Source organism: Rhopilema esculentum, chromosome 15 (genome assembly GCF_057945365.1).
Source record: "Rhopilema esculentum isolate cy_ngs chromosome 15, ASM5794536v1, whole genome shotgun sequence".
Classification (NCBI taxonomy): domain Eukaryota; kingdom Metazoa; phylum Cnidaria; class Scyphozoa; order Rhizostomeae; family Rhizostomatidae; genus Rhopilema; species Rhopilema esculentum.
Window position 1 is genome coordinate 7101077 of NC_142829.1, and position 14501 is coordinate 7115577.

Genomic DNA, 14501 nt, shown 5'->3' on the forward strand with positions numbered 1-14501 from the left:
TTCTGACGTCACATGCGGCCAGCATCTGGATATAAATTTCTCTTCACATTCAAGTTTAATTTGACGTCATATACTCATTAGTTTTGTATTTTGTCATGCTTATTTGAACGGGATTTGATTTTCAAACTTTGAAGCAATTATCCTCAAAAAATTAATCGCTGTTAAGACCGATTCCAGTTAAAAATTTATTTACATGCCAATCTTTGAATAGTAAATAATTGTCTAATACAAGGAAAATATTAAATCAATAGTGGAACAAATTAAATTTAGATATTAACCATATTATTAAAATGTTCAAAGGAAAATTTCCGATAAAATAAAGCTAGCCTCTAATTAACAAATTTCAAGGATAAGCGACTGATGTAGTTTTGCATCTTCTAGCTAATAATGCCTAAGTTTCTATAGATACCTGTTTATTTTTCTCATTTGTCTAGTTTGGGGTCCTAGTTCTACTAGGGTCCTACCTACTACAAAAGAGTTGTTAGAACTATTGCCCTCAAGCAGTCCAAATCTCCATCTACACCAATTTTTTTCTAAGTTGAAATTTATAAATTGAAAATTTTTTGAGTTAAAGCTGCTTACGTTCCTTTATTAATCTGTTTATATGATTTCTTCTTTCTTTAATGATTTTTTTGAAACTTTGACATCTGTTCATCAGCATGGTATGATAAAGATAGAAAGATGCAAGGCAAACCTTCATTGCTGATTATTTTATGGCTCAAGAAAGCAACCTGCTATGAGGTTTTGAGATCTACTAGATACGCAGATGCCAAGTATTAGAAAAAGTATTCCCTGTGTCATCAAACAATGAGAAATTTTTGATTAACATTCAAATTGCGTCTGTTCTCCATTAGATAACAACAGTAGACTTTTTGTACAGACCTTCAGAACTATGTCACCGTGGGCAGCTTTATGCAGGGCTGTGGGGTGGATGGGAATGGCTGTTATGCGGTATTCGCTCTTTTCTTTTCGGAGGGAGCGGAGGTTGTGTAGCAGTTGTTTTCGCTGATCATGTGGCTTCATGTTGGGCAGCATGTGGTGTAATCACTCAATTAGTAGGTAGGCTTTTATTACAGAGGTCGCTCTCTCCTCGATTGTTTTATCTATTGAGAGAGCTCCTTCTTTAAAAATCCCTGCATGCAAATCTCCTTGGTTTTTTACAATCATTTATATGACGTTGCATTATTTTATCCCCATTTTCTTCATTGTGTGGAATTTAAACCATAGGTTATCCGTTGTTTTTTGTTGCAAAGATCGGTATGAATTGGAATTTAAAATGAAATGAATAGAAACAGATCAAATGGAACGAATCCCCCCTGAAATATATATCCCATATTTTGAGCTCGGACAAATATGTGATCACATGCAAAATCCGATGACCCATCCTTATTGGCTAGTTATTGATAACATGCCCAAATCTCAGACCCGAGACCGTTCAAGAATATTGACATAAGATCATAAGGCGTGCTTTATAAGAGGGAGCCGTGATGCCTAACGCTGTATTGTCGTCTTCAGCGCTCTACGTCACATTAAGAGATTATTAGTATATGTAAATCGATTAGGAAAAGGTTATGGTTTCTAGCAATCACCTAACGGAGCTGATTCTCACATCTGCCATCATCCTTGTCAATGTTCCTGAGATAATTCTAATTGCTAAAGCCAAAAAGAGCTTGTCGCTGTTCCACTTCCTTCTTTTAAGTCTGGCTGTGACTGATCTTCTTGTTGGGCTGTCACAACTTTCTATAACGGTTTCTGAAGTGCACGGTATCAAGAGGAAAAGGCTTAAACTGAACAGCATCCTATATTTTACCGTTGCAGCATCTGTGAATCACGTCAACGCGATAACTGTTGATCGTTTCCTCGCCATCATCTGGCCTCTGAAACATAAGTATCTAGTCTCACGAAGACGCATAGCCATCTACATTGCGATTACTTGGTGCATCAGCATTCTGACACTTATGCCATTGTTTGTTGCTGACAGCATGGATTACGTAAGACGGATACTCAGCATCATCATGTATGCATACAGTGGTGTTATGATCTTCGTTTACTCATTTATCATCTATCGGGTCGTCGTAGTTCGTGGTAGGGCCATTAGCATAGCCGCACAACAAGACAACGCAACACAAGCAAGTAAAGATGTGCAGCTTGTTGTCGTTTCAGTCGTCCTTACGGTAACCTTCATGATTTGCACGATTCCGTTTTGTGTTTTTGCGTTTATCACAGAAAGTGTCCCAAAACCAATCAAATACTTGCTGCTATCAAATTCACTGTGCAATCCTTTCGTCTACTTTTTCTGGAAGCTTCTACAAGCAAAAATCAAGTCTCCCGCGCCTACCACGACGCAAATGCAAATGACAAAGTCAACATGATTTCCTTTAACTGGCTTCCAAGTAAAACGTCATTTATGACAACCTCTTCAAGTGTCAAAATTGGACAGAAAAAAGACTTGCTTGAAAAACGCACAAATATATTGATCTTGACTGTGAAAACATGAAAGACCCCAGAACAGTATTCTCGGTATTTAGTGTAATGAGTGTCTGCAAAACAGCATTCTCTTGTAAAATTTAATGACTATTTGACAACTTTTGAATATTTTGCTGTTATCAGAAGCAATTCTTATTGCGATTTCTTTAGATTGTGCCTGATTGATTAAACTTCTAATCTAAATTAGAAGGCAATAGTAACTTTTCTGATTGAACAATACTTAGAACGGATTATTGTTATATTCTATTAAGTATCAGCTGTAAACATGAGTTTAGCAACTTTGATTAATGCTTTAATGAATGCACAAATGAATGCAATAAACATATGTCGTCTTTCTCTGATTCAGTTCCGGTCACTTATTTTAGAATTGGACGATAATTCGTATCTTTACCTCATTACGTTTTTGTCTTTGAGGAAATGGACGGTAAAAATTCAAAAAAGGTCTGAAACAAATTTTTCCGGAATTATTCTGGTTCAGTGAACGTGAAGCTGTGACCATTTACCTGTACATTTCTTTTTTCAAAGATTGTCACAGAATCATAACGAAGCGTAACTTTAACAACAACAAAGTGTTAAGAACCCAAGGTAAAACATACATTAAGTACCAAAAAATCTGGTACAAAAAATTCAATGGATTAATTTCGGTTATATTTTTGAAATTTCGGTGTAAATTTCGGTGAGAGTAGAATGAAAAAGCTTCGGTAAGTAAAGTAATGGAACAAGTAAAGCAAAGTTATTTTTATCTTCAAAATAAAATCATCTGAAAGGCAATCTTAAAAGTTACAAGAAAACTTTGATGTCAGCCCAATGAATAGAACTGATTGATAGTCAAAGCCAGATTGTCAAAAACTCTTATTTAGAGGAGGTTTATTTTTATTTCATTTTTTGTTTTTGATCGTCAATGTTATCCGATCACGAGGGATATGATATTATGATCGATTTTGTGTTAAAAAATGAGGCGTCCAAATTGAAACCGCTGGAACGTTAGAAAGAAATAACTAAGAGAAATGATGAAGGGCAAGGAGAAGCATCAGTTTAGCCTATTTAGAGAACTTGGATAAAGAGACCGAAAGAGAAGAAAGTGACGTTGAGCTTGGTTGATGACGAGGGAGAATGAGAAACTGAAAATTGATAACAAAATTGAAGGAAAACAATGTTTTTTGGATGCCCATCGGTGTGAAACGAGATTTTGCTATTGTTTGAAAATTTCAGTTTCAAAATATTTCAGTTTTGAAAAAAATCGGTGGAATTAATTTTCAGTTGCCCTGCTTCACCGAAAATATATTCCACCAGTACTTAATGTATACGACAGGCGAGAGGGGAGGTATGGCGAGTGAAGGTGCATTCTACAGAAAAACACTGGCCACTGAAGAAAGGCATGATCAAGGCACTAAGTATTGTGCTTGGTTCTGGCCCCATCACATCTTACAAATTTAGAAACTATTACAATTCACTTGCACGTTTCTGAAAAGACTCATGCTTGATAATAATCATATTGTTAACTGCCTACAGACATTTGAATTCTACCTTAGCCGCAAATGGTAAAAGCACAAATGCGATTCAAAGAATGATATGAAATTAGCAAGTTTCAGAAATATTGTGTGATGAAGTTTGTTTTGTTTTGTTTTGTTTTGTTTTGTTTTGTTTTGTTTTGTTTTGTTTTGTTTTGTTTTGTTTTGTTTTGTTTTGTTTTGTTTTGTTTTGTTTTGTTTTGTTTTGTTTTGTTTTGTTTTGTTTTGCTTTGTTTTGTTTTAGGCTGTGTTGTGTTGTAGCATTAGTAAAGTATTTTATAAGCTGCTCTGTATCGATGCAATGTGCTACAATCGTGAAAAAGACAATCTACTTGACTCTGCTACATAAATTTGACAAATTGTTCACATTAGTTATTGCCTTATTACAGCATGGAACTTGGGGCTCAGCTGCCAAGACAGTCATAAAGAAATGTTCAGTTATTTCGTGCTATGCTTTGAGGTGAGCTTTACATTGCTAATATAATGCTTGAGAATTTTGTGTCAAGTTGATAGTTAATCTATCTTGATCTGTAAAGAGTATAAATATTGGTATACACAACCAGAGGTACTCAGACACATTTGCTGCTAATTTACAACTATGGCGAAACTAAGGATACTTCGAATAACTTCCCATTTATCTCCCGAAGATGTTCTTTCTTGGAGCTGTGTGAGAATCCTACCTCCTTGCTAACTTTTCCCATTGTGGTGAGTCTTACAAGTTGCAATGCTGTTTTTCATATGTCTTTAAACAAGACAGACCATAGAGGACTATATGACCAAAAATACGTAACAGGATTAACTGTTTTTTGGCTTGGTCAATAAATCTTAGTACCAAGACAAAATTGTAGTGATTTAGTAAGAAAGAGAATTATACGTTCATGTAGCTGTATCTCGCGAAGCGTCTTCATAAACGTGGTTTTTCAAAAAAGTTCAATCAGATTATATCATGAAGCATTGTGGTTCCATCACTTGGACATGAGAGGACAGTACACTACAGTAGGCAGAAACAATCTTGAAAAAATATTGTTCCATCGAAATGATAAGCAACATAATAGCACGATGAAGACGCTACAAAAATCTATTTCCGAATTGCTAAATGTGGAGCATATAATCTTTAAAATCAGATAGTTCTGCTATATCATATTATCAATCAATTGAGATTTTAATACATAAGCAAGGACTCTTTCCCCATCAATTCACTGAAAGTTGGTTTTGTTTCCAAAACTTGCAAATAGAACAGAAACAAATTCACAAATTCTATAATTTTATAACAATTTTTTAGCCATGCTTTACTTCTTAGCGACACCCCTTCAAAGGAATTTGATTTAGAGCAAACTTTGTGGAAACATCATTTCACATTACGTTTGCCAATCAATATCTAAGTATCAAAGTGATAATCTCTCTTTATGAGAAAGATGTCCTAAAGCAAGGAAAAATTCTTCACCTTATTTACGCTGCACAGGCATTTTAGACTACAGAGATACAGGAGGAGTTTGTATTTAATACTCAAATTCCTGACATAACAATTCGAAGTTTTTGGAACCCAATTCGATATGCAAGGCTTTTCCAAATGAATTCACACATTAGCAGAAATAAAATGAAAGCGAAATTTTTCATTGCAAGAGGTAGTCAAATTTATAAAAAAGGATGACTTTGTGCTTTTTGACCAATTATAAACAGAAGGATTTTTTGCTTGGAAAACTTATAAATTCTGGCTTTAGCGCCATCTAAAACTATCTTTCTGGTCTCGATTTACTTATCAAAGAATACATCTCGAAAAAAGGTTACCATTATCTGGTGTCATAAGTCTATGTGTACCTTGTGCTTGGTACATAGAACTGTCTACTTGCATAGTCAACCTAGCTAAAAAAGAGCGATTTGTTATTCTGTTCCAGCTTTCACAACTGATTCCAACAAAATGTAACAAAGTCCAACAACGAACGTGTTTACTGATGGCTTCTGCAGCAGGCATTGAAACTTCGAAAAATGCAACAGATGAAAATGAAAAGGTCTGTAGTCTTCTTTTGTATTCACACTTCAATCAAAGAATACTTTGTGCTGCCATGTCGATAGAATTCTTTCTTCGTGAAATGATTGCTCTTTTTTATATAACAATAAAGATTTACACACACTGGTAAATTTTTCTGTCAGACAACATCAATATTAATTCTGGTACAGTAGTAGATAACCGCTTGGTCTTTGATTATTCAAATGAAAGCAAGAACTGCTTCTTTTTATCTTGCATAACAATAATTAATAGGTTTTGTAAACCAGCATCCTCAATGTGCATGTAGATAAAATAACTAAGTACGCGCTGAATCTTCATTTCAAATTTGTCTTCTCCACACCTGGTCTTTTTCAAAGGTTCAAAAGGAATAAAACAGGCGATAGAACTTCTTGCCGTGTAACAGCGGAAATGTAAAATCTTTTTTAGATGCGCATACTGAATGATGTTGTTTCCTACATTCAAAAATGCGAACGAATATACCAGGAAAGCGTTCAAGATCAGCCCCAAAGTGGTGTGTAGATCGTGCATATATCAGCATTTATTCATGCAACTATTTTTCATTTACATCGAAACATACTCCCGTGCCATAGAAAGCTTTCTCTGTATACAGAATGTCCAAGGGAGGGTCGTGGACTTTAATAAGAAAAAGAAAAGTAACTAGAGTACAGACATATAGACACGCTTCGTTTAAGTCTGGCTTATTTTCGTTGTTATAAGAAAAGTTTGTCTAAGTAATTAATGTATCAGTTGTTTGTACATGCATCTATAATTCTTTAAATTTACATTACTGAGGAAGGTTCATGACTAAATCGTGTGATAATTATTTTCAAGGCTATAAAATTGAATTTATAGCCATAATCTTTTGCATCTGATTATAATTGTTGTACTGGTCAACAAATATTGTTAGTTCGGATCTTTTATGCATTTCTCAAAACCAGTTTTAGGGAAGACAGATCTCACCTTGCCAATGTTGATCTGCCTTGAATTCGAAGCAAAAGCAAGACTAGGTTACAAAAGCACTGAAACAATCATTGACAAGGCTAAAGATCTACACAGCATTGATGCCAAAACGTTCGAGACTATTGCAGGCAAGCAATTCTATAATAACTGTCGGGCAGACAGAGTTTTTTCACACCAGTATTGTATATCTTGTTAATATCAGTAATAGCAGATAATGTTTATGAAAATGATATGAAAATACAGAAAACGATAGGGAAAAAACACGAGTGCACGTTATTCTAAATTTGAAAGATAATCAGCTCTGTGTTGAAGATTTGTAAAAAAGGAAAGATAAAACAGCATATTAACTGGCACAAAAGAAAGAAGGCAGTTGAGCACAATCTTTTGAAAGAATGACGCAGAAAAAAACCTTAAGACCATTTAAATGTATCGACCAATGGAATTGATGCAAAGAAAGATAGTATAAAAAATACAGGAAAAATATGTTGCAAAATAATAAAATGATTATTTTTCCTTACAGCAACTGCTTTAGAAATCTCACCCAAGCATAATCCGGAAGGGATCAAAGCGCTAAAAATGGCTATCAAGTGTCATCTTGAAGACCAAAGAACTGACTATTTGCAACTTAGGTAAAAATTTTTCAAAAAATCTGTCAATTTAAAAAATCATATGCATAGCAAACTATATTTTGTATGCTTTCACACCCCCAGTTAGCACGCTCTTATAGTAGCTGACTATTTTGAGGTTTGTCCTGACATTATAGGGCAGAGGTCTTAAGCTGAATTGAATCTCACCGCAGAGCCAATCACAGCCCCAGAAATTTTAAATTAACTCAGGCCATATACATTTCTACCAGTATGCATTTGAACAACTGCTTTGAGTCTTGGTTTAACAGTTTGTACAAAATGTACATGGCTGTAATACATTAACAGAAGACTTGCTTTCGGATATCGACTGATTTCGAAACGTAGTTTAGATTAATGATGAAAGTTGTTAAAAACTCACAGCTTATGTCTCAATTAAAAAAATTTCTAATGACAGAAAATCATACAAAATATCGGTCATCGAGTCGTGACATCTCTACCACGTATACTGAAAACTTTGCTGGAACCATATAGATAAACGGTACTAAGACTCCAAATCTCAAAGTTTCAAATGAAGTTTGACTGAATTATTTTGATTGGTTACTATTCGCATCTTTACTGAAATATTCAAACGTAGATATTCAAAGATAATTGTATCATGCCAAAAGCATGTTTAAGCTCTCAGGCGCGCAACTACGGGGGGGGGGGGTCTTGGGGGTCCAGACCCCTGCCCTTTTTCTCAAAAGGGGAAAAGTGCCCTTTTTCTTGGAAAATTGCTTGAATATTTTGATTATTACGCTAAAATGGTTGGTCATACAGTGAATGACACACTACGGAGATGTAATGGACCTCCCAGGAATACAGATAAATTATTTAGTCAATTTTTCACGTACTTGTTGGGTCGAACGTCATCATGTTGCAGTAATAGAGTATATCTTCAAGCCCCAACTCTACAGCGTGTTTTATGATGCGTCACGCACTGGCTTTGAAGAAGAATGGTTCTGGGACTCAAAAACCAAAATAAAGGCACAAGATTTTGAACGGGATAGAGCCTCTACGACCTCTGGTAAGAGCTTGTAAGAGCTTGTTGGGTCGACCAAGACATTTTTCAAGCCTGTCACATAGTTGACAGGGTCATAGAAGACCTTTGCATGAAACGAGCGAATGCAGAGAAATATTCGCGGACTGGTATTAGAACGCAGTAAAGATGGCACAAAAAGTTGATGTTCAGCTGTTCCGTTCCTTGTCAGTATTACAAATCAGCTGAAAGCAAGACTTGGAGACAGAAACCAGCTGAAGGCAAGGCTCGTGAAACTGTTCAACCTACCCCCACTGTAGTGCGAAGCAAAGAATTCAATAATAATATTTCAAAGAGCAAAATGTCTTCGGATATGGAAGATGATGGGCTGCTATTCAAAAGTGAGCTGGCGCTGGGAAAAGGAGATGACAGCAGAGTCGCCGAGAGGGGGACAAAGGGGCAAACTGCCCTAGGGCCTCGAGGTCTAGAGCCTCACAAAGCAATGAATTCCGTTTTTAAATGGAATTTATTAAAAGTAACAAAATTACAATTAAAAAGTAAAACATCTTAAACGAATTAGTGAATTTAAGCTATTTGCAAGAGTGTGGTGGCAAAATTTTTGCTCGCTTCGCTCGCAAGAGGCATTGTTTTTTCCATTCCCCCCCTCCCTCGGGCCTCCTAAACTTCTCGGCAGCACTGTACGGCAGACAGAAAGAAGTCATATGCATAGTTAAAATTAAAAGGAAAAAGTAAATCACACCTCACCACAAAATAAACCGTACACCACAACTTTTCTCTATTGATCAGTTTCACTTGTCTGGCGTACAATATTTACAGATTTACTAACTGCTCATATTTTCGCCGTACCTAAACAAATGCCCCGGTGGACCTTTAATGAAATTTAATTAGTGCCCTTTTTGTGTCTTGGACCCCTGCCCTCTGAAATTTCTGGTTGCGCGCCTGGCTCTTTTTAATCAAATAATTGAAAGTGCCAAAATTCCCTGAAACGTTACTCCTATAATATGAGTTAAAATAATGTGATTCTTTTTCATTATCAAAACTGTCGTCAGATTTTAAGATCTTTAGAACTTCAGGTAAAAACGTGACATTAGATCTGAAGAAATCATCATTTTTCATAAAGTTTTCTTATTTTGTGAGTGATATTTCACAAAGATAGAGCCGCGCCTAGCTTAGATAAAGTCGTGAATTATTTGCTCTTGTTCGAATTGCAGTAAAGATTTACACACACTGGTCAATATTTCTATCAATGAAGGTGGAAATAGCAACCCTCAGAGCAAAGAGGAGACTTACCAATACTACCAAAACATTTTGGAAATCATTCAGAAAGCTCCCAAGGTAAAACTTCTATGAGCAAAATGGCCTTCGTTTAAAAGTTACGCAAAGTACATACAAATTGCCAGACACTTCAAAGAAAAGACTTGTACTTGGTAAAAACTGTGGCCTAAAACTACGTACATACCTCTAGGTATTCTCTTTTAGCCTTTCAGATTTGCAATCTTTCCCACTTCACCTCACAGCTGGTTTACGTTATTCGATGGCCCTGTAGATAAAGATATAAGATAATTCAATTAACACAAGCATTTGAGGTTCAAGTTCAGTTCTCAATCAAAAGTAAAATATAAAGGCTAACTTGATATTAACATGCATTGATTTCTAACCATTTTCAAATTCCCTCCGTAGAATTCGTATCCAGAAATGGAAATTCTTTGGCTTATGACAAAAGCATGGAACTGCGGAGTACATCTTTTCAGGTAATTTTTTTTCATTTCAGTTTTCAAATTTTGGCCACAGAGACGTGCGCAATTAAGTATACATGGTAAAGAATAAAGCAGAACGCTTTAGTATGAGGGAATTTGCTTCTTGTACAATAAGGAATCGAAGTAGTTAAATTTCTTCCTCAATTCAATTCGAATTCAAGCTTTGAACTATAATATACTAATAGTAATAATAAAGATATGTTAAATTAATTAAGCTTAGGACACTTGGAAAAAACTCAAAAGAGCTATCGAGCCAAGTGCCCTTCCTTAATTAAGCAACAATTTTTAATACAAATGAACTGAATTGGCTACTTGTTGTTAATTGAAAGAGTCTGCAAAAGTTTTCATCTGGGATGTTATTACTGATATTATGCATACATTCAGTCATTAACACTTAAATGCTTCAATTCGTTAAAAAGTGGTTGACTTTGAGATATTTTTGACTGAAATTCAATCAAACTCACAGCACGTTTCATGCTTTTTCTTAGAGGATTTAAGACAGACTTGTATGTTCCTCCCCAATTTACAATACCATGATTAGTATGCGGCTGTATGAATGCATTGTATATATAAAAAAGGATATCTTTTGGGACATGGTGCCTAAGACGAGCTGACATACCAATGCTTTCTAATATAAGATCTTAAAAAAAAGCCTTTTTTGCTTGCAAGTTTCATTGTTAGTAACCTGCTTCCTATAATATTAGCGCACACGAATTTGACGCATGCGAAAGATGGTGTGGCATGGCTATGAAATTTCTGGACCAGCTTGATACTTTAAAATCCAACTATACATCACATGTAAGTATATATGGCATATTGAATGTTTTATCCTGTTATACCCAAAGCAAGTGAGAAAAATTAAGACTGCCGGTAACTATGAATGAATCACTGGTGCTCAAAGGTGCGACAAAGGTGCTCAATTTGCGCCTTGTGACTTTTCTTTTTAAAAGCGAATACCATTTTTGTTTAAGTTCTAAGTGTGGACGGGAGAAATCTTTTTGCGATAAAAACTAGACCGATTGACAGAAATTTCATTATGTTTTCCAGTACCAGAAGCTGATACAACCTTTTTTATTGACTTGTATCTGCTATTAATTGGAATTCTCAAAAGAGATTGTGGAATGAAATGAGATAATCAGCCTTACAAAGAATTTTATCTCTCTTAACTTCTTTGATTGGATTTTGATTAATTTGATATTTTAGTAAATCAACCCTTAATTTCTAGATATCAAATTTACCTATCCCAGCCAAAACCCAGTTTAAGTGACAGAAAATCCTCTTAAAATTTATTCTTTGTTAAGATGACATCCGTATTTGCTGAAATATTGGAAAAGAGAGAACGCACATCTATTCGCAGCCAAGTTGAAGAATGAAAACAAAGCACTTAGATTCTTCAATCCGGGGAGATTCATTAACCTTGTTTAAATATAAACCATTCTGAATTTGTGGTTAGATTCAAAGAAGTTTATCTTAATGTTGTTGCAGCCATTTGATTTATTTCGTTTGCTGTAAGAACTGTTGCATCAAATTAATTGCTCCCGTCCTTTCACAACTTCTTGTAGCTCTGCGTTCTTGTATCCGTTTGAACCACGGTCACAAAGACACATAAAGGATTGAGAATGACCAAAAAACATTCAAGATGCTAGGTAGCCTTTGGTAACTTTAATCAAATTCCCGTTTTGCAGGCTAGCGTTGATATTTATACTAAAAGTATAGGTTGATATTTACTGTATTTATATGACAGTGGCAGTGGCGTAACCGCGATTTTCACTTTGGGTAGGGGGAGCCTGTTTCCTTAATTAATCCTCATTTGCAGCTTCAAGATGTTCACTTCATTAGGTTTTTGGAGGAGCTCATTTAATTGTAACTCGTACTGCAATCAAGTCATTTGTAAGCAAATTGTAATCAGTAACCAGGTTGATTTTTTTCAAAAGGATAATTTTAAGTTAGTTAGTACTTATGTAAACTTCATATAACACAATATCAGGATAACGGCCAGAGCCGTAATGAAAAGAAAGCTTGTGGTCATTAGAACATTTAGAGGTAGCAGGTTGGACAATAGCCAAGTATCCCTAGGGCCGGGGAAACCAGGGAGCGGTGGGGGGGGGGGGAGGGGGGCATGGCCCCTCCAGCTTTCTCCAGAGCATAATCAAATTTTTAGACAAAAGTAGAAGAAATCTGGTCTACCATTCTGTAAGTTATAGTGCTTAGTAATCTCTTAAATATGACCTAAGCTCAAGCTTCGTAACTATGTTTTTACCAAAGAAAACATTTGTAAAATTGAAGAAGGGAATTTGATATAAAAAATCGGTCATTGTCCAAGTTGTACAACGAGTAACAGCTTGGCTTAGGCAATAGATTAAGAAACCTGATCTAAAATAAACTTGATGCCAAAACCAAACGATTGAGTCTTGTTTTTTATAGCCTAAACTGTCTCTTTGTTGACGGAAAGTTTCTCAAAAATGTTACAAAAGAGAGAAAATGAGAAATGAAGGTATAGCAGATTTGTTCTTTGAAAGTATCATTGGAAAAGTTTCAAAGTTTGATTTTTTCAATAATCCATTTCTACTAAGATAGATCTAGACCTAATAATAACTTCTTTCAAAACTCGTTTTGACCAGCCTGAAAGTTTTGAAAGTTTTGAAGCCCAGAGTATTTTTGCCGCATAATATTTTATTATCAGTGCTGCTGTTAATATTTCAACACTAATGTTATTTTTCAAACCGTGATTCATTTATTTTTCTACTCCATCTCATTTTGTATATAATAAGGCTTGATTACGAGTTACAATTAAAAGGTTATTGCCAGGGATTTCCTATTACATGTCAACATTACAATGGACGAAACTGTGCGACATAGTGATAAAAGAAAGTATCAAAATATTTCCTCGGATTTTCCCTCAGCCAAAATCCACTTTTAAATACAGCTTCTGGTCATCCCTAAGATACCATATTTCTTTTTTCTTTTCCTAAAGGCCTTTCCTAAACATTTTCAGAACTTTGAGTTTTTGGCCCCTCTACTTTCAAATACGCTTCACCGGCCCTAGAAGGTTTCTATCAAAGTATGCAAGTAGCATTCTTAAAGGGGCTAATTGCCCGTTGTGATCAAAGAATGATTCAGCGAATCTTATTGCATGTGGATGATAATAATATATGTCATGATAGGTGTCTTTACATCAGCTACAGTAACCTTGAAGCCTTAGATCATTTGCAGATGTACTTTGTTGTCTTCTTTGCATTAGCACATCTTACTATGGCTCTTTACCTCGTAAGAGCTCTTCGAAAAAAGGCTTTCATTTTATCTAAATCTGAGATTGTTAGTGAATGGAAGATTTTATAACAGCAAAATCTAACTGGCTTCCTTTGCTGCTATTGACTGTGAAAACTTAAAGGTATTGGTTTACAATGCTTCTGGTCTGTAAATACCGACAATATAATCTCATACAGCTAGCAGCCAGTAGCGTAGCCTGGGTAGTAAGATTTGGGTGGGTGGGGGGGGGCAATGATGAGTTGGACAGAGGTAAATGGGGTCCACATATTTTTGAAGACCAGAAAACCTGCCACCTCCCACTACGCTATGGAGTTACCTGAAATTGAAGAATCTGTTTCTCCACACTTAATAAAATGTTCTCTAATTGTTATTCCGAAACGGCTTCTATCCCATACGCTAATTAGCTGAAAAAACGTAAATCTAATTGAAAAAGCACCTTTCTTACAGCAAATAGGTGCTTCCTATCAAGTAAATATAAAAATGAATTAGAGCACTATTAAGCCGGTAATTTACAATTTTGGTCGCTTTATTAAAACATTCATCGAAACATTATGAAAAACATATGGTTCTTCGTCCTTTAATCAGTCTTTAATTAAAATCTATGGAAATAAATATACTGGTATTGACAACAATGGACCCATGCAGCTCTTAAATCAAAACTGACCACGACGCAAAAGCACAGATCATGCTAACCATATCGATGAGCATCGCATATAATTTAAAGGGACTCTTCACCACGTGACGTGAATTTGTAATCCATTAGAAGATAGGAAGTACACGGAAAAGATATCAGAGAGGGACTATGGTTTCTAGCAATCATCTAACGGAGCTGCTTATCACAACTGTCATTATCCTTGTCAATGTTCCTGAAATAATTCTAATTTT

At 35.4% G+C, this 14501-nt stretch overlaps 2 protein-coding genes across 3 annotated transcripts; both read left to right on the forward strand.

Moving 5' to 3' along the window:
- The first annotated feature begins 630 nt into the window (after window positions 1–630).
- Window positions 631–2800, forward strand: LOC135685771 (melanocortin receptor 5). The gene has a single exon (XM_065201839.2). The coding sequence runs from the start codon at window positions 1572–1574 to the stop codon at window positions 2370–2372; it is 801 nt and encodes a 266-aa protein (XP_065057911.2). The 5' UTR covers window positions 631–1571; the 3' UTR covers window positions 2373–2800.
- A 540-nt stretch (window positions 2801–3340) lies between these two features.
- On the forward strand, window positions 3341–12776 carry LOC135685768 (testis-expressed protein 11). Of its 2 annotated transcripts, none has more exons than XM_089112732.1 (9): window positions 3341–4458; window positions 5894–6007; window positions 6433–6517; window positions 6945–7094; window positions 7487–7595; window positions 9801–9924; window positions 10270–10340; window positions 11051–11144; window positions 11648–12776. In XM_089112732.1, the coding sequence occupies exons 1-9, from the start codon at window positions 4429–4431 to the stop codon at window positions 11717–11719; spliced, it is 849 nt and encodes a 282-aa protein (XP_088968858.1). In that variant the 5' UTR covers window positions 3341–4428; the 3' UTR covers window positions 11720–12776. The 2 variants fall into 2 exon arrangements, with proteins under 2 accessions (XP_088968858.1, XP_065057909.1); XM_065201837.2 differs by having other exon boundaries at window positions 3352–4458; window positions 6951–7094; window positions 11648–12774.
- Window positions 12777–14501: the final 1725 nt, after the last annotated feature.